The sequence below is a fragment of the Orcinus orca genome, chromosome 6 (assembly GCF_937001465.1).
Source record: "Orcinus orca chromosome 6, mOrcOrc1.1, whole genome shotgun sequence".
Taxonomy (NCBI): Eukaryota; Metazoa; Chordata; class Mammalia; order Artiodactyla; family Delphinidae; genus Orcinus; species Orcinus orca.
In genome coordinates, this window is record NC_064564.1 from 39,690,473 (window position 1) to 39,713,561 (window position 23,089).

Sequence of the window (23,089 nt, forward strand, 5' to 3'; positions counted from 1 at the left end):
TAGCGGCTGGTGCATAATAATACCTTAATAGTACTTGAATCCAAAGTCGGGGCTGGGGAGGCAGACAAATCATTACATTCGTATGATGAGTGCTATCGAATAGGGAATACTGCCACAGGATTACTGGGGTACTCAGCTGATGAGGACCCCAGAAGGGTCACAATAAAAAGAACCTTGATTATGCTGTACACCTTAAACTTATACAGTGCCGAATGTCAATTATATCTCAAAACTGGAAGAAAGGGGAATTCCCTGGTGGTCCAGTGGTTAGGACTCCGCACTTGCACTGCAGAGGGCACAGGTTCAATCCTTGGTCAGGGAACTAAGATCCCACAAGCCGCTCGGCGTGGCCGAAAAAAAACTGGAAGAAAAAAACTTAAAAAAAAAAAAACCTTGAGGGCTTCCCTGGTGGCACAGTGGTTGAGAGTCCGCCTGCCAATGCAGGGGACACGAGTTCGTGCCCTGTTCCGGGAGGATCCCACATGCCGCAGAGCAGCTGGGCCCGTGAGCCATGGCCACTGAGCCTGCGCGTCCAGAGGCTGGGCTCCACAACGGGAGAGGCCACAACAGTGAGAGGCCCGCGTACCACCAAAAAAAAAAAAAAAAACTTGAGATGTGTCTTATATTCAATTAAAATATTTGCTTACTTACTATATGCAAGGTACTACAGTAAACACAACAAAGACACAGGACTTACACCACAGAGCTCATGATTTGATGTGATAGACAGTCTCACCTGCCCAAATTGTCTAATCAACATAAATACTTGAATGTCCAAAATTCACCTCTATAGAACAGTGAACTCCTGATTCCCTATTCCAACCATCATCTAATTACACATACATGCTCCAGTCACAGTATTCACAACATCAGTTAATAGCAACTCCATCTTTCCAGTTCTGAACAAAAACACTGGTGTCATCCTTCACATTTTTTTTCTAACCATCCACATCCAATCCATCCTGTTGTCTCTACCTTATGAAATGAATTCAGAACATGACCACTTCTCACTCTCTCTGCTGCTATGATTACTGCAGTATTATCATGACTAATCTCCCAGCTTCTGCCTGAGACCACACTTCCAACAGTCTTTTCTCAACAAAGAAGCTTGATGGTCCTCAGGGAAGGTCCTGGCTATAGATGATTAGATAGAAAGATAGATTACATCATGATGATGATGATGATGATGATGATGATGATGATGATGATGATGAAGAAGAAGAAGAAGAAATGGAGGAAGGGGTGAGGGAGGGGAGGGGAAAAATGAGGGGGAGGGGAGTGGGAGGAGAAGAATTAGGAGAATAAGAATAAGATAGATAGATAGATAGATAAATGGAGATGTAAAACCATGAGACTGGATAAGATCGCCAAGGCAATGACTGCAAATGAAAAACAGATCTAGGACCAGGCTTTGGGATACCCCAACATTAAGAAATTGGAGAAAAAAGTGGGAACCAATAAGCAGAGACTGAGAAGTAGTAGCCAGTGAGGTAGGAGGAGAACCAGGAGAGTGTGGCATACTGGAAGCCAAGAGAGGAACGTGTTTCAAGAAGAAAGTGGTCAGCTGCATGAAAAGTTGCCAATCTGCCAAGTAAGATGAGGACTCAGAGTTGATTATTAGATTTAACAACATAGAGATCATTCATAGCCTTGAGAAGACTAGACTAAGGTCAGAGACGGAGGCAAAGGCATAACTGGAGTGGATCCAAGACAGAGAGGAAGAGCAACTGGTGATAGCAAGTGTAATCAACTGCTTTAGGGAGTTTTGTTCCACAGAGGTGCAGAAAAATGAGGAGATAGAATCAAGAGGGCTTTTTTTTTTTTTTTTTTGCGGTACGCGGGCCTCTCACAGCTGTGGCCTCCCCCGTCGCGGAGCCCAGGCTCTGGACGCACAGACCCAGCGGCCGTGGCTCAAGGGCCCAGCCGCTCCGCGGCATGCGGGATCCTCCCAGACGGGGCACGAACCCATGTCCCCCGCATCGGCAGGCAGACTCTCAACCACTGTGCCACCAGGGAAGCCCCAAGAGGGATTTTTAAAGGTAGGAGATATAGCTTGTTGGATGTTGATGGAAAAGAACCAGTCAAGAGGAATAAACTGATGATGCAGGAGAGAAAGGGGGAACTGCTAGAGCAATGCCATGGTGCAGAAGTAACAGAATAGGAGTGAGTCCCCAGGTTCAGGGGTTGGCCTTGGCTAAAATCAGTAATCAGTAATGAGGAGGGACTTTGTGTATCATGAAAAGAACGGTTTCCCTACAATTAAGAGAACAGGGCAGGGGCTTCCCTGGTGGCGCAGTGGTTGAGAGTCCGCCTGCCGATGCAGGGGACACGGGTTTGTGCCCTGGTCCAGGAGGATCCCACATGCCGTGGAGCGGCTGGGCCCGTGAGCTATGGCCACTGAGCCTGCGCGTCCAGAGCCTGTGCTCCACAACAGGAGAGGCCACAGCAGCGAGAGGCCCGAGTAGTGCAAAAAAAAAAAAAAAAAAAAAAGAGAACAGGGCAAATACCTAAAGGGGTGAATGAGGAACTGGGAAGGATCGTGGCTGGGGGGAGGGCTGATACAGAGAGCCAAAGACAGAGATGAAGAGGAATGCTGGAAGTTACCATGGCAAGAGGTTTTTTAGGGCGTAAGAAGTCAGTAGCAGCATGTGAGCCCAGGTGGGCAAAAAAAAAAATAGTTGAAGTTGGTGATCACATGTGTGAAGAGGGTGGTCTTGGAATATAGGGGGAGAGATGTCAGAAAAAGCTCTAGATGCACAGAGCATGAAGAGGATGGGGCTTGAGACTGAGAAAAAGGGCAGGTGTGGCATCCTAGTGTTTATCCAGAGACTGGGGATGTCTGAGGGTAGGAGGAGAGAACTGGGAAGCAGAAAGACAAAGAGGCTGCCCTGAGTGATGGAAGGGACCTCTGTTTTGGACACCTCATTTCTCTCAGAAGGTGGCACGTCTGCATTTCCACCTCTGACCTACCACAGAGGAGCCAAAAGCTGCAGGAAGGGCAGGAAGTGCTGTAGCTTCCTCGTGCTGTGGTATGGGGGACTGTGGGATGCCCCTGCCTCACTGATTCCTAAGGAAATCCAGGATGGCTCAACATACCATCAAACCAGGACGTGGGGCAGGACTCTTCCTCTGATAGGACCCAGCACTTAGCACAATGTGTCCTGCTAGCAGGATGCAGAAAAGCCAGGATGCGAAGAAGCATGACTGTGTCCCTCCTCTGAAGGGTGATTCTGTGCCTAACAGATGGGAGCTCAGGCCCTGCTGTGGCCCCCCAAGGTGAGGAGGCACAAGGCCCAGGCCTGCTGAGCCACACCCTCCAGTGTTTTCCTAAAGCATCCCCAAAGATCATAGGGGGTCCTGTGGCAGGCACATCCTCCATGCCTGGTGAGAGCTGGGCAGAGAGCCACAGAGCAAGGAGAGGAGAGGGAGGCCCGGAATGAAGGGAATTGACTCAGAAGGGTCACAGCAGCATCACGTGGGAAGCTGAGGTTAATGTGCACACATCCTGGCTTAGGTGGAGCGGGTCCTTCCCATGTATCCCACCTGCCACGTGCCGGCATTGGCTTATGCTGCTGACCAGGTTGTGCAACAAAGGGCTAGGGGCACAGAGAGGAGCTGGAACCAAGACCTTCAGGATTCTCAGTTCTCAGCAAAATCAAGAGCTGAGAGAAGACAGAGTCAGAGCCTATGATTCATGCAGGATGTTGTAGAAGGATGAAGCCTTGCTCATCCCATCCTATAACCCTAGCACAAGCCCCACCTTCCAGCTCCCCCTCGGCTCAAGAAGTAAAATCAGAATGAAAACTCTCACGGCAGGGCACAAAATCAGGTATTCACTGCTCCAGAATTGCTGGTAGATGCTAGGGATATAGCAATGCTTGCTTGGGAACTTTGGAGTTCGCCTCTGCCCTCTGAGATACCATACTGTCGTGGCGAATGGCTCTGACCTTCTGGAGCCCTTCTCCTGGGCTCTGCAGAGAGCATTTCAGAATTCTACAGAGCATTTCAGGCAACTGAGTGCCTGCAGTGCGGGAGAATGGCTTCTCCACAAAATCACTTCTCTTGTTAAACACCAAGTCCCAGCAAATAGGGACCGTGGCTGCTTTGTTACTTTACCTCCTCACTGCAGCCCACGCAGGGAGGGCAACAACCACAGGATGCGCACAGGAGTAAACCCCAAGGCGCTGCTGCTTCCTGCACCTGTGAGAGGGGCTGAGCCTCTGCCCCTCACCATTCATCCAAAGCCTGCTGCTCCACCTGCTCCACGGCACAGGCCTGGGCCGTCACAGAATGAAGGACAAGAGTAGTTCCGTGTCTACGGCAGGGACAGGAAATAAGGGAGGACAGCCGTGAGGGTGTGTGGGGATGTGAGGAATGAGCACAGGCAGGCCTGTAAGGTGCTGGGGGACGCAGAGGACCAGATGCCTAACGGGGCTTGTGGAGGACTGTCCATTCCCACGCGCACAGACAGTGAGGCCAGGACCCTGAATACTTGAGCTGGATGAGAGCATGGGGAGGAAAGAGGGGGCCTGAAGGAGATCTCTGTTTCCAGAAGGAGGGGTGCATGCTGCCAACTGCCCCCCTTTCCTGCCTTGTCCCCCTCCTCCACTGTAACTTCTCTGGGTCCACAGCCGGGCAAAGAGCATATCGGGGGCTTTCCAGAGTGTAGCATTCCCAAGGTCAAGCCCCACACAGAGGCCTCAGGGGCAGGGCCCTGGGCAGGCAGCCGGACACATGGGAATCCAGAGAGTGGGAAGGGAAAGGAAGCCAATCTCTTGCAGTAAATAGTGCTGGCAGCTGGGGCGCATCAGGGGAGAGGGTCAGGGGAAAGTGAGAGGCCAGAGCAGAGTCTCACACACAGTCAAAGACACATGCGTACAGACACCTAGCCACACAGACACATACACAGGAGGACATAAAGTCAACAACGCCACTCAGAAGCTAACTCAGAGTACCCAGAGACATGTTCAGGAAACACACCTGCATAGACTCGTGAATACCCTGAGTCAGACATGCCCCAGCAGACTCTGGCACCACACACATTCAGACAGACACAGCCCATCTTGCAGGCCCACAAACACAAATGCATTCCCAATCCATCCTTCCCAGCCTTTCTCCCCAATAAAACTAATAGGCCACCTCAGGCCAGGTCTGTTTATCCACCTCTAAACTCTGGTTTGTAATTTCTGTCCCATTGCCTGTCCTTTAATAAGGACAGTCTTGGATCCACGCACACACCCCTGGTCTCAACAACTTGGCTGTGTGCTTTTAAAGGAACGCCACGGTCAGCAAATCAGTCCCCTGCCCTCTTCAGCAGCCCCGTCCTTCACCTACACTCCCATCCCTACCCCCGGGAGCGTCCCCAGTTTACCGCAGGCTCCTGACCCTCAGTCTCTCTGATGCAGCAGAAACAGAATCTAAAGGAAGAGTAAACCAGACAGACCTACTCTGTCAAAATCCCCCTCAGGAAACTGTGAAGAACCAGCTCCTGACTCGTCAGGAAGGAGCCCTTGATACAGGGCATGACCACATGTGTCGCTCTACCCCAAACTTCAACTGCAGTCCATGCCTTTCAACCCTAACCCTAACCTCAACTCCAGCCCCATTCACAAACAACTCTAAAACCAGTCCTTCAAGTGAGACCCTCAGAATAACTGTACCTCATAAAGGTAATGCTGCTGGGTATTACCCAAAAGATGTTTACATGGCCAGGTAAGTTCAGGATAGAAAACTGCGATGTTCCCTCTCCCCAGGAGCTAGATGCCTACTTCCCTCTAGTCGATCGCAGCTTCAGGGATCATATGGCCATTTATAACTCTCAAGTGCAGAAGGCCAGAAAATGTCCAAAACCTCTCATCTAAACCAGATCAATATCACACAATACGCATAAGGTTAAGTCCCTCTCCAGACTATCTCAGAAGCTTAAAACTGACCCCCAACACAAAATGTATCTCCTTGATCCATTTTGATCCCAATTTTAAACTCAAACAGTATCCTACTCCAACCCTAACACAATCCTAATCGAAGATGCACTAGCTCTTTTTTTTCCTAAAGATCGAGTTAGCTTTATTGAACAGTTCATGAATTGGGCAGCATTCCGTTTAGCAAGTAGAGGGGAGCTCAAAAGGCTATAGAAAAAGAGAGGTTTTTAAGAGTATGACAAGGAAGTCAAAAACAAAAAAAGATTATTTCAGGGTTAGGTAATCTATCTATAGGGGATGAAGGAGATCTATGTGCCAGGTTACCTCATCTTCCTTTGGGGGATGGAAAGGATTACCTCACTGGTGTGGACCAGAAATTTCCACACTGATCAGTTTGGATTACATTCTTGGAGATGGCTGTAACTTCAATAAGGTCAGGTATTAAGTCTTCCTTTTAGCATAAGTGACTCCATTTTGGGCCTGTCATTTCTTTTTTAACAGGGAAATGGTGCCAGATCAACTCAGATAGGACACCCCTACTCCACCCACACTTCAGAGTGCTGGAGAAGAAAGCAGACTTTTATAGACCCTTTCAATTCTCACCATGTAGATAAGCAGATTCTCCAGCTACTATAGGTGAGATCTACAACATGCACTAGCTCTTATCAACAGGAACCATAAACGCAATTCCAAATCCTACTTTAACATCACCGTGATTCCAGCCCTATGCTTACCGCTACCTACCTCCAATCCGTAACCACTGTGTCAGTGCTGTTCCAAGCATAGTCCTAACTCTAACCCTGTCCCTAGGTAGCCACACTTTGAGTAAAGTCTGCAACTATGCTGGGCACACAAATATCACACACTTATGAAGGTAATGGGTCATCTGCAGTCCAGGAAGCAGTAGCTCCCTCAGTAACAGCTGCACAGTCATCAGGGCAGCTTGTCCCTGGTGGGCTCAGTGCTCAGCTGGGAACCCAGGAGCACCAAGGCACCCAAGCCCTTTGACCCTTGTTACACATACAAGCGTACAGGGGCCCAGCTCACCCCAAGCCCTGTTCTAGCCCAGCTTCTGAGCTGAAATTCCTGCCATACCCCTCCCCGGCTCCTGCCTGCCAAGCTGGGAGCATCTGTTGCGCTGAAAGCCCCACCAGGCAGGCACAAATGGGCCTGAGGCCTGGAGCTGAAGGGAATGTGGCCTCTTCCCAATGTGGGCAATTCCAGACTCCTGCAACACCCACACCTAGGACCTCCACCCCGGAGCCAGGCCCAGGTGCCCGTCCTAAAGAGGTAGTGGGTCTGCCGACACTGGGGGTGAGTAGGGGTGGATCAGCACACCTCCTCTCCCAGGCTCCAGGGTCTCAATCTGGCGTTAGGGTGTGTTCACTCTGCGCTCATCAGCAGAGGTAAAGCTGAAGTGAGCCACGTGCACCTCCCTCACCTCTCACCCTCGGCACCAGGACCTCCGGTGTAGCAGTCCTCTGTACCTCGGCCACCGCAGAGATTGTCAAACACTACCTAGGCTCTCTCGAGAGCTCACACCAAGCCAAAGCCTTCACCCAACAGACTGGAACACTTAGGTGGATACTCACAGGTCAGATGTGTAGCCATCCAAGTCTCTGCGTCCCCTTCCTTACCGTCTACATCCAGGCTGGCCTGAGGACAAGAGAGGGGCTTGGTTCAGGGCTGCAAGCTCCAGACCCCTACAGCAAACTTAAGGTTCGGGTGGGACTGTGAGGTGAGATGAGCCCAAGCCAGCAACTGAGGGCAGAGGAATGGCTGGATGACAGACCTGGGGCCCCAGAGAAGGAGAAGGATAAGAACTCCTCTCACCATCTCAGGTCCTTTCCTGGGGACTGCATCTACATCTAAGCTCCACTTCCTTCCAGGTTCTCTTGGTGCCTCCCTCTCATGCCCCCACCTCCACCCCATAGGCTCAGACACCTGCACCCTAGTGTATGGCAGGGACTTCCTGTCATCTTCCTGCTCTGAGAGTAGCTATTTCCAGCCCTGACTTTATGTCCAGCCAGGTTTCTACCTCCGGCAAAGTCCCCACTCTTTCCTTCCCTTCCTTTAGGGCCCCTAACTTAGGTTCTAAGCCCCAGGAGCAAGTAAGGAGGTCCCAATGCCTCCAGTATGGAACATCTCCCTGAGGCCGGTCTACCACTACAGGGTCAAGTTCAGAGGTAGGGACTTAGGGTAGATCCTAGGAAGAGCTTCCCAAATTGAGGAAAGGCAGTTGAGGATGGGACCTAAAGCAGCTGTGGACACCATCTAACAAACAAGAGGCCCTCATGATGGCATAAACAAGGGGAATGGGGCAGTATGTCCTGGGAGAGAAAGGGAACCTAAGATTTTAGAAGAGGAAACGTCTTAGTCCCCAACTCTTCCCTGTCATGTTCTCCCTCATTCCACAAGCTGTGCCAGGGCAGAAAGTCCTCCCCTCAGGAAGATTGGGGGTACGTCATCCCAGCTTCCTCTTCCCCCAGACCACCTTTGTTCCCTTCCACTGGCTCTGAGCCCATCTGGAATTTGGGATGGGGAGCCAAATAGGCCCAGGTGGCTCTCCCAGCCCCACCCTACCAAATTCTTGGAAGTACCTGGACAGCTTGGTAAAAATACAGATAAATATATACAGCTTGGTAAAAATACAGATCCTTTGGCCCTATTCTGAGATTCTGTTTAAGATGGTCTGGGGTGGTGCCTCTAATTCTGTATTTTTAATAAGCTGCTTGAGTGATTCTGAAGTGCAGCCAAGTTTGGAAACAGTGTAAACAATCTAATATGATATGACTCTGGAATCATATACATGTCCCCCCAAGTCCATGCTATCCCACCTCTCTGGGAACTCTTCAGAGATAGGCTGCTCACTACTTACTTAGCCACTTCCACAAAAGGTAGGGCAGGTGTGGAAGGGGAGATTTTAGAGATGGGAATTAAAAGCTTTCTCATGCCAGGATTTGCCATAAGACCAGGTAAAAGACGCAAGAAATCTTATCTCCTTGTTTTTTCCCGGTCCTGTTCCAGGAATGCCAGCCAACTTGCCAACTGGGGCACTCCCTGCCCTGCTTAAGGTCTCAGCCTGTTGTAAAACCGCAGACTCAAGATCTCAATTATCTCTCTTCAAATTCACTCAGGTTCCAGCCCCTCTGTTCTGTGGGCCTTGAGAAGGCCCATACCACATCCTCATCCCCATCCCAACAATATCCCCATCTCCAATCCCCATCCCCTCTGCATCCCAACCTTCCCCAACAGCAACACCCCTATTATGGGCACAATCTTTCTATCACTATCTTGTACCTGGCCCATGCTGTCCTGACTGCATCCCTCCCAATCTGTCCTCTCTATATCTCCCTATGGTCTCGCATTTCCATAAAGCTGGGGTGAGCCTGGTGGTGAGGGGCACACTGGGTTTAGCACTCTGGGAACCAGATGGATTTTCCAGTCCTAACCTGGTGATCACAACTCTGAGGTTCTACACTGGTTTTAAACATAGATTCTAAGTCAGGACCTGATAATCCTCACACACTACACTCCAGCATAAATTCCAAATTGAGGGCTTCCCTGGTGGCACAGTGGTTAAGAATCCACCTGCCAATGCAGAGGACACAGGTTCAAGCCCGGGTCCAGGAAGATCCCACATGCTGCAGAGCAACTAAGCCTGTGTGCCACAACAACTGAGCCTGCACTCTAAAGCCCACGAGCCACAACTACTGAGCCCGTGTGCCACAACTATTGAAGCCTGTGTACCTAGAGACCATGCTCTGCAACAAAAGAAGCCACCACAATGAGAAGCCCATGCACCACAACAAAGAGTAGCCCCCGCTTGCTGCAACTAAAGAAAGCCTGCACAGCAACAAAGACCCAATGAAGCCAAAAATAAATAAATAAATAAATATTTAAAAATTCCAAATGGATAAAAGATTTACAATGTTAGAAATTAAATACAGAAATGACAGCATGAAAAATGTCAGACTAGAAAGCTCTAGGGTCAGCCCCTCCACCGAAGCAACCACTGAGCTGAAAAGAGCAATTGGAATCACCTATTTCAGAATTCTGGAACCTAACTGAGCACATAACAATCAGGGGAGTGCTTGATGAAGGCAGAGGATGTTGATCTTTCATAAGGGAACATCATGCATGAACTAGCTACTAGTCAATGCTGTAGGGACGGCAGCCCACATTCCCGGAGTGGCTGGCTGGTGGCAGAGAACCTTGTCCTCCAAATATTGGGGGCTTTACATTTTGGTTGGTCTGGGGGTTCCCGGAGAGATAGGTGCAGATGCTTGCCTTGGTTTTAGCCCTCTTGGGCTGCAGTAGCTTCCACAGTGGCATATATCAGAATATTTAAGGGGACATAACTCTTTTGTGGGAGAGGGGGAGAGAAATCTTTATCAGGTCATTGGCTGACCACAGAAGTAAGAGAACAGAAACCTCAGGGACCACACACAACAAAGAATACACTTGGCAAAACTTATTTGGAAAAGTCAAAATGGACAGCTACAGCCCTCAACAAGTAAATATCTGAAACCCCTAAGGAGTGGAAGAATCAGATTTCCAAAGACACCACATTTTAATACTCAGAATGTATAGTTCTCAACAAAAAATTAACAAAGCATACAAAGAAACAGGGAAGTATGACCCATTCACAGGAAAAAAGAGAATTTGACAAAAACCATCCCTAAAGAAGCCCACACATTGGACATATTAGATGAAGACTTTAAATTAACTGTCTTAAATATGCTCAAAGAGCTGAAGGAAACCATGGGCAAACAACTAAATTCTAGAGCCAAAAATACAATAACAAAAGTGAAAAAATTCACTGAGGGAGTTCAACAACAAATTTGAGAAGGCAGAAGAAAGAATCAGCATACTTGAAGATAAGGCAATTAAAGTTATTGAGTCTGAGGAGCAGGATAAAAAGATAAAGAAAAACGAACAAAGTCTGAGAGACCTATGGGATATCATCTAACATACTCACCACAGGAGTCCCATGAGAGAGAGAACAGAGCATAAAAAAAGTTTTTGAAGAAATAATGGCTGAAAACATCCCAAATCTGATGAAGGCATGAATATACATATTCACAAAGTTCAAAAAATTCTAAGCAGAATAAACTCAAAGAGATCCATACCAAAACACATTATAGTCAATTTGTTGAAACCCAAAGATAATATTGAAATTTTGAAAGCAGAAGAGAGAAGTGACTCACTACATACAAGGTATTCTCAGTAATATTAACAGTTGATTTCTTCTCTGAAACTATGGAGGCCAGATAGCAGTGGGATGATATATTTAAAATCTTGAAAGAAAAAACTATCAAACAAGAATTCTGTATCTGGAAAAACCATCCTTCAAGAATTAAGGAAAAAGTAAGACATTTCCAGATAAACAAAAGTACAGGAAGTTCATTACCAGTAGACTTGCCTATGAGAAATGCTAAAGGGAATCCTTCAGGATGAAAGGACAGGACAATAAATGGTAACTTGAAGCAATACAAAAAAATAAAGACCTCTGGCAAAGATAACCACATAGGTAAATATAAAAGATAGTATATTATATTTTTGGTTTATAACTCCTCTTTTTTTCCTTTGAGAATTAAAAGGCATAAATAATAATTATAAATTGATGTTAATGGGTACACAATATATAAAGATGTAATCTGTGACAATAACTATATAAAGGAGGTAGAACTAAGATGTATAGGAGCAGAGTACTATTTGTTTGTACTATTGGAACAAAGTTCGTATTATTCAAACTAGATTATTATAAGTTTAAGATGTTAATTTCAATCTCCAAGCTAACTACTAAGAAAATAACTTAAAAATATACAGAAAAGGAAAAAGAAGGGAATCAAAATGGTACACTAAAAAAATCAACTGAATACAAAGAAAGGCAGTGATGGAGGAAATGAGGAAAAAAATCATATAAGATATACAGAAAACAAATAGCTAATTGACAGAAATAAATCCTTCCTTATAAGTGATTTAAATAAATGAGTCACGAGTATGAAATGTACAGTGTCAATATAATCAATAATTATGTAATATTTTGTATGGTGACAGATGGTAACTAGACTTATTGTGGTGATCATTTTGAAATGTATAGAAATAGTTCCTGCACCAGGAACTAACATAGTATTGTAGGTCAGTTGTAATTCAAAAACAAACTCATAGAAAAAGAGACTGGATTTGTGGTTACCAGAGGTGGGGGTGTGGGAAGGGGGGATTGGATGAGGGTATTCAAAAGGTACAAAATTTCAGTTATATTAATTATGTTGTACATCACATAACTGTATAACACTACTATATGTTGTATATGAAAGTTGTTAAGAGTAAATCCTAAGAGTCCTCATCACAAAGAAAAAAATTTTTTTCTATTTCTTTAATTTTGTATCTATATGAGATGATGGGTATCCAGTAAACTATTTGTGGTAATCGTTTCATGATGTATGTAAGTCAAATCATTATGCTGTACACCTTAAACTTATACAGTGCTGTATGTCAATTATATCTCAATGAAACTGGAAGAAAAAATAAACAACATGAAAAAATAAAGTAAATGAGTTCAACTCTCTAATTAAAAGGCAGAGATTATCAGAATGGATAAAAAAAAAGCATGATCCATCTATATGCTATCTACAAGAGACTAACTTGAGATACAAATACAGAGCTTTAAAGTAAAAGGATGGAAAACAATATCCCATGCAACTAGTGACAAAAAGAGAGCTGTGGTAGCTATATTACTGTCAGACAAAATACACTTTTTGTCAAAAAAGGTTATAAGGGACCAAAGGGACATTGATAAACTGTTTGATACAGCAAGATACAACAATTATAAACAACTGACAGCCAAGCCTCATAATATATAAAGCAAAAATTGACAGAATCAAAGAGGAGAGTTGACAGTTCTACAATAATAGTTTTAGAATTTAATATCTCACTTTCAATAATGGATAGAATAACCAGACAGAAGATCAAGAAGGAAATAAGAGAACTTGAGCAACACTATAAATGAATTAGACCTAATAGATATACACACCAAAAACACTCTGCCCAACAACAGGAGAATACGTATTCTTCTGAAGTTCCCATGGAACGTTCTCTAGGACAGACGATATGATAGGCCACAAACAAGTCTAAATAAAATTTTAAGACTGAAATCATACAGAGTATCCTTTCTGATCACAATAGAATAAAACTAGATATCAGTAACAAAAGGAAAAGTGAAAAATTCAGAAATATATGGAAATTGAACAACACACTCAAACGATGCATCAAAGAAGAAATCACAAGGCAAATTAGAAAATACTCTGAGACAAATGAAAACAAAAACATAATATACCAAAACTTTTGAGATCCAGTGAAAGCAGTGCTAACAGGAAAATTTATAGCTGTAAATGTTTACATTTTAAAAAGATTTCAGGGACTTCCCTGGTGGTCCAGTGGTAAAGAATCCACCTTACAATGCAGGGGACACGGGTTCAATCCCTGGTCAGGGAACTAAGATCCCACATGCCACAGGGCTACTGAGCTTGCGCACCTCAACTAGAGCCTGCACACCACAATTATAGAGCCCACTCACCGTGGAGCCTGTGAGCCACAACTAGAGAGAGAAAAACCCACACACCACAATTACAGAGAAGCCTGCGTACCACAATTAAGACCCTGAATGCCACAACTAAGACCCAATGCAGCCGAAAAATAAATAAAATAGATAAATAAATAATAAATAAATCTTTTTAAAAAAGAAAGAAAATACTTTGAGACAAATGAAAACAAAAACATAATATACCAAAACTTTTGAGATTCAGTGGAAGCAGTGCTACAAGGAAAATTTATGGCTGTAAATGTCTACATTTAAAAAGAAGATTTCAGGTACTTCCCTGGTGGTCCAGTGGTAAAGAATCCACCTTCCAGTGCAGGGGACGTGGGTTCAATTCCCTGGTCAGGGAACTAAGATCCCACATGCCGCAGGGCAACTAAGCCCATGCGCCACAACTACTGAGCTTGTGCACCTCAATGAGAGAGTCCACGTGCCACAAACCACAGAGCCCACATGCTCTGGACCCCGAGTGCCATAACTACAGAGCCCACGTGCCCTGCACACCACAACCAGAGAGAGAAAACCCACACACCGCAACTAGAGAGAAGCCTGCGCACTGCAATGAAGAGCCCAAGCCGCAACAAAAAGATCCCGCACACCTCAGCAAAGACCCTGTGTGCCACAACTAAGACCCAATGCAGCCAAATAAATAAATAAATAAATAAATAAAAAGATTTCAAATCAATAACCTAACTGTACACTTTAAGAGATTAGAAAAAGTCAATAAAACCAAACCCAAAAATAGCAGAAAGAAGGAACTAATACAGATTAAAGCAGAGACAAATGAAATAGAGAATACAAAAAACAGAGAAAACTAAACAAAACAAAAAGATGGTTCTTTGACAAGGTCGACAAAACTGACACAATTGAGGTTAGACTGACTAAGGAAAAAGAAAGAAGATTCAAATTAGTAAAATCAGAAATGAAACTGGGAGCATTACTACAATTTCATAGACATGAAAAGTGTTATGAGAGGATACTATGAACAATTGTACATCAACAAATTGGGTAATCTAGATGAAATGGATAAAGTCCAGAAACACAAAAATTATCAAAACTTACTCAAGAATAAATAGAAAATCTAAATAGATCTATAACAAGTAAGGAGATTCAATCAGTAATGAAAACATCCCAACAAAGAAAAACCCAGGACCAGATGACTTCACTAGTGAATTCTACCAAATATTATTTTCTTCCAAACATTTAAAGAAGAATTTGCATCAATCCTTCTCAAACTCTTCCAAAAAATTGAAGAGGAGGAAACATTCCCTAACTCATTTTATGAGGCAGCATTACCCTGATACCAAAGCCAGACAAGGACACTACAAGAAAATAAAAGTACAGGTCAATATCCCTGATGAACATAGATGTAAAAAGTCTCAACAAAATACTAGCAAACCAAAGTCAACAGCAGATTAAAAGAGTCATACATGGCGATCAAGTGAGATTTATTCCAGGGATATGAGGATGGTTCAACATCCACAAATCAATCAATGTGATACACCACATTAACAAATTGAAGAATAAAAATCATATGATCAACTCAATAGATGAAGAAAAAGCATTTGACAAGTTTTAACACCCATTTATGATAAAAACTCTCAATAAAGTGGGTATAGAAGGAACGCACTTCAACATAATAAAAGCCATGTATGACAAGCCTTCAGCTAACATCATACTCAAATGTGAAAAGCTGAAAGTTTTTCTCATATGATTAAGAACAAAAGATGAGTGTTTATTATCACCACTTCTATTCGACTTAGGACTAGAAGTCTTAGCCAGAGCAATTAGGCAAGAAAACTTATATATGTACATAAAATCCCAAACACTTCACCAAAAAACTGTTAGAACTAAGAAACAAATTCAGTAAATTTGCAGAATACAAAATCAACATACAAAAACCAGTTGCATTTCTATACACTAACAGCAAACTATCTGGAAAAAAATTAAGAAACAATCCCATTTACAACAGCATCAATAACAATAAAATACTTAGGAATAAATTTAACCAAGGAGGTGAAAGACCTATACACTGAAAACTATGAGACACTGATGAAAGAAATTGAAGACACAAATAAATGGAAGGATATCCTGTGCTCTTGGATTGGCATATTAATATTGCTAAAATGTCCATAACTACCCAAAGTGATCTACAAATTCAATGCAATCACTATCAAAATTCCAATTGCATTTTTTCACAGAAACAGAAAAAATTCTAAAATTCATGTAAAACCACAAAAGACCCCAAATAGCCAGAGTAATTTTGAGAAAGAAAAGCCAAGGGGCTTCCCTGGTGGCGCGGTGGTTAAGAATCAGCCGACCAATGCAGGGGACATGGGTTCAAGCCCTGGCCCAGGAAGATCCCACATGCCGCGGAGCAACCAAGCCCATGAGCCACAACTACTGAGCCTGTGCTCTAAAGCTCGCGTGCCACAACTACAGAGCCCACATGCCACACTACTGAAGCCCATGCGCCTAGAGCCCATGCTCTGCAACAAGAGAAGCCACTGCAATGTGAAGCCCACACACTGCAACAAAGAGTAGCCCCCACTCACCACACCAGAGAAAGCCCAAACACAGCAACAAAGACCCAATGCAGCCGAAAATAAACATTAATTAATTAATTAGTTTAAAAAAAAAAAAAAGAAAAACCAAGCTGGAGGCATCATGCTTCCCGATTTCAAACTATATTACTAAGCTACAGTAATCAAAACAGTACGGTACTGGCATGAAAACAGACACATAGACCAGTGGAATAGATTACAGAGCCCAGAAATAAACTCATGCATATACGGTCAACCAATCTTTGAAAGGGGATCAAGAGCACAAAATAGGGAAAGGATAGTCTTTTCAAAAAATGGTGTTGGGTTTTCCCTGGTTGCGCAGTGGTTAGGAATCCGCCTGCCAATGCAGGGGACACGGGTTCAATCCCTGGTCCAGGAAGATTCTACATGCTGTGGAGCAACTAAGCCCGTGAGCCACAACTACTGAGCCTGCGCGCCACACCTACTAAAGCCCACATGCCTAGAGCCCATGCTCTGCAACAAGAGAAGCCACTGCAATGAGAAGCCTGTGCACTGCAACAAAGAGTAGCCCCCGTTCACTGCAACTAGACAAAGCCCATGCACAGCAATGAAGACCCAACTCAGCCAAAAATTAAATAAATTAAATAAATTAAGAAAAAAAATGGTGTTAAAAAAATGGATAGTTACATGTACAAGAATGATACTGGACCCCTACTGTACACCACTCAGAAAAATTCAAATTAAAAACTTAAATGTAAGACCTGAAACCATAAAACTCCTAGAAGAAAACACAGAAGAAAATCTCCTTGGCATCAGTCTTGGCAATGATATTTTTGGATATGATAACAAAGGCAGAAATAAACAAGTAGGAGTATATCAAACTAAAAAGGTTCTGTATACTCTTTCCCTGCCTCCGCTGAGTAACTCAGAGGTGGAGGTTGGGGTACATTCAAGATTCAGTTCCACCCATTACCCACCACCATGGCCGAGGAAGGCACTGGTGCTGGAGGTACAATGGACGTTAATACTGTTTTGCAAGAGGTGCTGAAGACCACCCTCATCCGCAATGGCCTAGCACATGGAATTTGCAAAGCTGCAAAGTGTTAGACCAGTGCCAAGCCCATCTTTGGGTGCCTGCATCCAACTGTGATGAGCCTGTATAAGTCAAGTTGGTGGAGGCCCTCCATGCTAAACATCAAATCAACCTAATTAAGGTTGATGACAGCAAGGAACTAGGGGAGTGGGTAGGACTCTGTAAAACTGACAGAGAGGGAAAACCCTGTAAAGCGGCTGGTTGCAGTTGTGTGGTGGTTAAGGACTATGGCAAAGATTCTCAGGTCAAGGATGTCATCAAGAAGTACTTCAAATGCAAGAAATGAACAAATTAAAGACTTGGCTCTTTAAAATAAATAAATAAATAAGCAAGTTTCTACACAGCAAAAGAAACAATCAACAAAAAGAAGAGGCAACCTAGGGACAGAGGAAATAGGAGAAAATATTTACAAACCATATATCTGATAAGGGGTTAACACCTAAAATATATAAGGAACTCCTACAACTCAATAGCAAAACAAACAAAAAAATCTGACTAAAAACTGGGAAAATGACCTGAATAGATAGTTTTCCAAAGAAGACATTCAAACAGCAAATGGGTATATGAAAAGATGCTCAACATCAATAATCATCAGGGAAATGCAAATCAATACCACAGAGATATCACATCACACCTGTTAGGATAGCTATTATCAAAAAGATAAGGGATAAGAAATGCTGGAAAAGGTGTGGAGAAACTGGGAACACTTTTGCATTGTTGGTGAGAATGTATATTTGTACAGCCATAATGGAAAACAGTATGGAAGTTCCTCAAAAAATTAAAAAAGAAATACCATATGATCCAGCAATCCCACTTCTGGGCATATATCCAAAGGAAATGAAATCACTACCTCAAAGTGATATACTCCCTTGTTCCTTGCATCATTATTCACAAGAGCCAAGATATGGAAACAACCTAAGTGTCTGTTAATATAATAGATGAATGGATAAAGAAGATGTGAGATATATATATATATATATATATATGTATATATATATACACACATAATAGAATATTATGCAGCCATAAGAAAAAGAAGGAAACCCTGCCATTTGTGACAACATGGATGAACCTGGAGGGCATTATGCTAAGTGAAATAAGTCAGAGAAACACAAATACTGTATGGTATCACTTACATGTGGAATAAAAAAAAAGGTCCAAACACATAGAAATAGAGAGTAGAATGGTGGTTGCCAGGGGCTGGGGGTGGGGAAAATGGGGAGATGTCTATCAAAGGGTACAAACTTTCAGTTATAAAATGATTAAGTTCTGAGGATCGAACGTACAGCATGGTGATTGTAGTTAATAATACTGTATTGTATACTTGAAATTTGCTAAGAAAGTAGATATCAAGCATTCTCACTACAAAAAAAAAGGAAAAGGTATAGCTATGTGAAGTGATGGAGGTGTTAATTAACTTGATTGTGGTAATTATTTCACAATGTATACATATATCAAATCATCACGTTGTATATTTTAAATATATACAATTTTGTCAATTATACCTCAGTAAAGCTGGGGGAAAAAACATAAGGGGAAATCTTCATGGCCTTGGATTTGGCAATGGTTTCTTAAATATGACACTAAAAACACAGGCAACCGAAGAAAAATAGATAAACTGAATTTTAAAATTTTGTGCATCACAGGACACTATCAAGAGAGTAAAAAGATGGAGCTGGAGGAATCAGGCTCCCTGACTTCAGACTATACTACAAAGCTATAGTAATCAAGATAGTATGGTACTGGCACAAAATCAGAAATACAGATCAATGGAACAGGATAGAAAGCCCAGAGATAAACCCACACACCTATAGTCACCTAGTCTATGACAAGGGAGGCAAAAATATACAATGTAGAAAAGACAGACTCTTCAATTAAGTGGTGCTGGGGAAATTGGACAGCTACATGTAAAAGAATGAAATTAGAACACTCCCTAACACCACACACAAAAATAAACTCAAAATGGATTCAAGACCTAAATGTAAGGCCAGACACTAAAAAACTCTTAGAGGAAAACATAGGCAGAACACTCTGACATAAATCACAGCAAGATTTTTTTTGACCCACCTCCCAGAGTAATGAAAATAAAAACAAAAATAAACAAATGCGATCTAATGAAACTTAAAAGCTTTTGCACAGCAAAGGGAACCATAAACAAGACGAAAAGACAACCCTCAGAATGGGAGAAAATATTTGCAAATGAAGCAACCGACAAAGGATTAATCTCCAAAATATACAAGCAGCTCATGCAGCTCAATATCAAAAAAACAAGCAACCCAGTCCAAAAATGGGCAGAAGACCTAAATAGACATTTCTCCAAAGAAGGCATACAAACCATAGATGGCCATAGATGGCCAACAAACACATGAAAAGATGCTCAACATCACCAATTATTAGGGAAATGCAAATCAAAACTACAATGAGGTATCACCTCACACGAGTCAGAATGGCCATCATCAAAAAATCTACAAACGATAAATGCTGGAGAGGGTGTGGAGGAAAGGGAATCCTCATGTACTGTTGGTGGGAATGTAAACTGATACAACCACTATGGAAAACAGTATGGAGGTTCCTTAAAAAACTAAAAATAGAACTACCGTATGACCCAGCAATCCCACTACTGGGCATATACCCTGAGAAAACCGTAATTCAAAAAGACACATGCACCCAAATGTTCATTGCACTATTTACAATAGCCAGGATATGGAAGCAACCTAAATGTCCATCAACGGAGGAACGAATAAAGAAGAGGTGGTACATATATACAATGGAATATTACTCAGCCCTAAAAAGGAACAAAATTGGGTCATTTGTAGAGACGTGGATGTACCCAGAGAGTGTCATACAGAGTGAAGTAAGTCAGAAAGAGAAAAACAAATATCATATATTAACACATATATGTGGAATCTAGAAAAATGGTATAGACGATCTTATTTGCAAAGCAGAAATAGAGATAGAAACGTAGAGAACAAATGTATGGATACCAAGGTGCAAAGGGAGGTGGGTGGGAGGAATTGGGAGATTGGGATTGACACATATACACTATTGATACTATGTACAAAATAGACAACTAATGAGAATGTACTGTATAGCACAGGGAACTCTACTTAATGCACTGTGGTGACCTAAATGGGAAGGAAATCCAAAAAAGAGGGGATATATGTATATGTATAGCTGATTCATTTTGCTGTACAGTAGCAAATAACACAACATTGTAAAGCAACTGTACTCCAATGAAAATTTTAAAAGAGAGTGAAAAGACAACCCACATAATGGGAGGAAATATTTGCAAATCATATATTTGATAAGGGTCTATTATCCAGAATGTACAAAGAACTCTTACAATTCATTAGTCAGATTTGTATTTTAGGAACAGTCCTCAGCCTGCTTGAAGGAACAGGAGAGTGTGGAGCCTGGAGTGAAACAAGGAGGCAATCACAGTGTTCCAGAGGAGAGGTGGTAAGGCCTGCACCAAGACAGTGGCTGGGGATAGAAGGAGGGCCTTTCAGGGACTTCCCTGGTGGTCCAGTGGTTAATAAGAATCCACGCTTCCACTGCAGGGGGCGCAGGTTCGATCGCTGGTCAGGAAACTAAGATTCCCGCATGCCACCAGGCACAGCCCAAAAAAATTAAAATTTAAAAAAAATTTTAATTTTTAAAAAAAAGGAGAGCCTCTCAGATTCAACTAATATTGAGGAGGTAGACTCAGGCAGCTTGGGGGACTGAATGGCTGTGTGAAGTTTTCATTTCCGCATACTAGTGAGGCTGGTTGCCAGGACAGGATCTGTCTTTCAGGAAGGAAAAGGAGGGAGATCCCTATACTTGCCTGGACAGAGTAGCTGGGGATGGGGGAAGTGAAAGTGTCTGCCTGCATAAATAGGCAGCACACCAGTCCCAGCCCACACACGGACCCCCAGTTTGGAGCTCTCCACCTCGCCCGAGCTCTACCGTGGCCATGGCTCAGTCGCTGATTCTGAGCATCCTTGTCCTAGTTCTGGCCTTCTGCATCCCCCAGACGCAAGGTATCAAGGAGGGAGTTGCCTAGGATGGGGGCAAGGGGGTGGAGAGGCCGGGGTAGGAGCCTCCAAGCAGCCCCTCACTCCCTGTGAACCCCACCTGCAGGCAGTGATGGAGGAGCACAGGACTGTTGCCTCAGGTACAGCCTAAGGAAGATTCCCACCCACGTTGTCCGCAGCTACCGGAAGCAGGAACCAAGCCTGGGTTGCCCCTTCCCAGCTATCCTGTAAGTGGGTACAAGGGGGTGGGTGCAGGCTGGCAGCTGAGTGGGAAGGCATGATGGGCAAGACTAAGACAGGCTTGCTAACCCCTGAACCCTAGGTTCTCACCTCGGAAACGCTCTCAGCCAGAGCTATGTGCAGACCCTAAAAAGGCCTGGGTGCAGCAGCTGATGCAGCGTCTGGACAAGCCAGCAGCCCCATGGAAACCAGCCCAGGACTGTAAGAAGGACAAGAGGGCCACCAAGTCTGGCAAGAAGGGAAAGAGCTCCAAAGGCTGTAAGAGGTAAGGAAGCTAAAGGGACGGGGGGTGGGAAGTGAAGGGGAGCCTTGATCATCCCCTCAAAGCCCTCTTCTGCCCTCCCAGGACTGAGACCCCAAAAGGGCCATAGCCCAGTGACGAGCCCGGAGCCCAGGAGGTCCCCACCAGTCTCATCAGGGCTTGGAGCTCCAGCCCAAGGGACAAGAGGTGGGCTAGGAGAGAAGGAGGACTCAGGGGGCCCAGAGCAGCCACCCCATGCTGGCCTCCCCTCACCCCTTCTCCAGCTTCAACCACCCCTTCTGTATACCCACCCTACCCTGCACGGCTGAGCTGCCCACATCAGGCCAGGCCTAGAGAGGCAGAGAAGGGAAAGTCCCATAGGAAATGTGAGAGGTGGCAGCAGGACTGTCCCCTCTGAGGAAAGGTCACCCAGGGCCCCGGACCTGACCGTGCTCCACACTGCACCCACCTCGTCTTTGTAAATATGATTTATACCTAACTGAATAAACAGCCATTCTGGCCTTCCTCCCAAGTATCTGTTCCTGTGTGTTTGTGTCCACAGAGAAGCCACTGTCACCACAGGGTGGAGTCACACACTCTGGGGTCCTGGCCAAGAGCTCAGGCTGGCAAATTCTATATCCTCACCCACCCCAAGAGTTTCCTTGCTTCCCAGGTGCCCAGACCTGTGGGCAATAAAAGGGAGGCTAACAGGAAGGGTGGGACCAGGGCTGCCCCTGGTCTCTGAGAAATCCCTGCCAATGAAGAGACAGTGGATCCCAGGCACATGTCCCCAACAGCTCCATAGGCCTCTGAGACCCTGAAGAGATCCCTTCCCTGATTCCGCCCAGCATTCTTTCACTCCCAGCTTCACCGGGGACTGCCTCCCCTTTCCTTGGGGTCTACTGGAGGGAGGCGGGAGCCTGGGCCTGCCTGTAACACAGGTGAACACAAGTTCTACCGAAACCTGCCCTACGCAGAGTTCCAGCCCTGGGAGCCCTCGAGAGCCCCTATCTCCTCCCAAAGACCCCAGAGGACTCCCTTCCGCCCTGACCGGTGAAGCAGGGTCTATGGCCTCTCCTTATTGTTTGATGGGGCTATGCGCTCTTTATTCCTGAGTTCTCTGTTCCTCCCTCAGCTTCCTTCCAGTTGGGAAAGCATCCTCCCCTTCCCTTTTCTCCTTTCTCCCCTAGGCGGGGCCTGGGGTACTTTAGCCCCTTTAACCTCTTGAGGCCAAGGAATAAGTCTCCAATGGCAGGAATTTGGAACCCCAGAACTCAGATGTAAATTAGTCTCCTCTCCAAGAAGGCTCCAGTCTAACTCTCCTCTACCTCTCCCTCCCCAGAGCAGAGATCCTCCAATTCCCCGCTTCGCCCTTAGGCTAGGAGAGAGAGGACCATTAGATGGGGCCAGGCCACGTGGGAAAGAAGGGAACAGATCCTGGGAGAGGGGC

The 23,089-nt window shown here is 44.6% G+C and overlaps 1 protein-coding gene, 1 long non-coding RNA gene, 1 other non-coding gene and 1 pseudogene across 11 annotated transcripts in view; 3 read left to right on the forward strand and 1 right to left on the reverse strand.

The window, feature by feature from the left end:
- LOC117203385 (uncharacterized) overlaps positions 1-23,089 on the reverse strand; it is a 117,264-nt gene that overhangs the window by 63,516 nt on the left and 30,659 nt on the right. For 6 of the 8 annotated variants that reach the window (XR_007477772.1, XR_007477770.1, XR_007477777.1 and 3 more), the window contains one exon: positions 7,514-7,577. The exons of the other annotated variants lie outside the window; for them this stretch is intronic. This is a non-coding gene — a long non-coding RNA (uncharacterized LOC117203385). The remainder of the gene's footprint in view (positions 1-7,513; positions 7,578-23,089) is intronic. 8 annotated transcript variants of the gene reach the window in all.
- On the forward strand, positions 250-322 carry TRNAA-UGC (transfer RNA alanine (anticodon UGC)). Its single transcript has one exon. It is a non-coding gene; the product is annotated as a tRNA-Ala (tRNA).
- LOC101273465 (40S ribosomal protein S12-like) lies at positions 16,355-17,448 on the forward strand (annotated as a pseudogene).
- Positions 21,004-22,171, forward strand: CCL21 (C-C motif chemokine ligand 21). Of its 2 annotated transcripts, none has more exons than XM_033437838.2 (4): positions 21,004-21,164; positions 21,265-21,385; positions 21,481-21,663; positions 21,726-22,171. In XM_033437838.2, the coding sequence occupies exons 1-4, from the start codon at positions 21,098-21,100 to the stop codon at positions 21,748-21,750; spliced, it is 396 nt and encodes a 131-aa protein (XP_033293729.1). In that variant the 5' UTR covers positions 21,004-21,097; the 3' UTR covers positions 21,751-22,171. The 2 variants fall into 2 exon arrangements, with proteins under 2 accessions (XP_033293729.1, XP_004275168.1); XM_004275120.3 differs by having other exon boundaries at positions 21,745-22,171.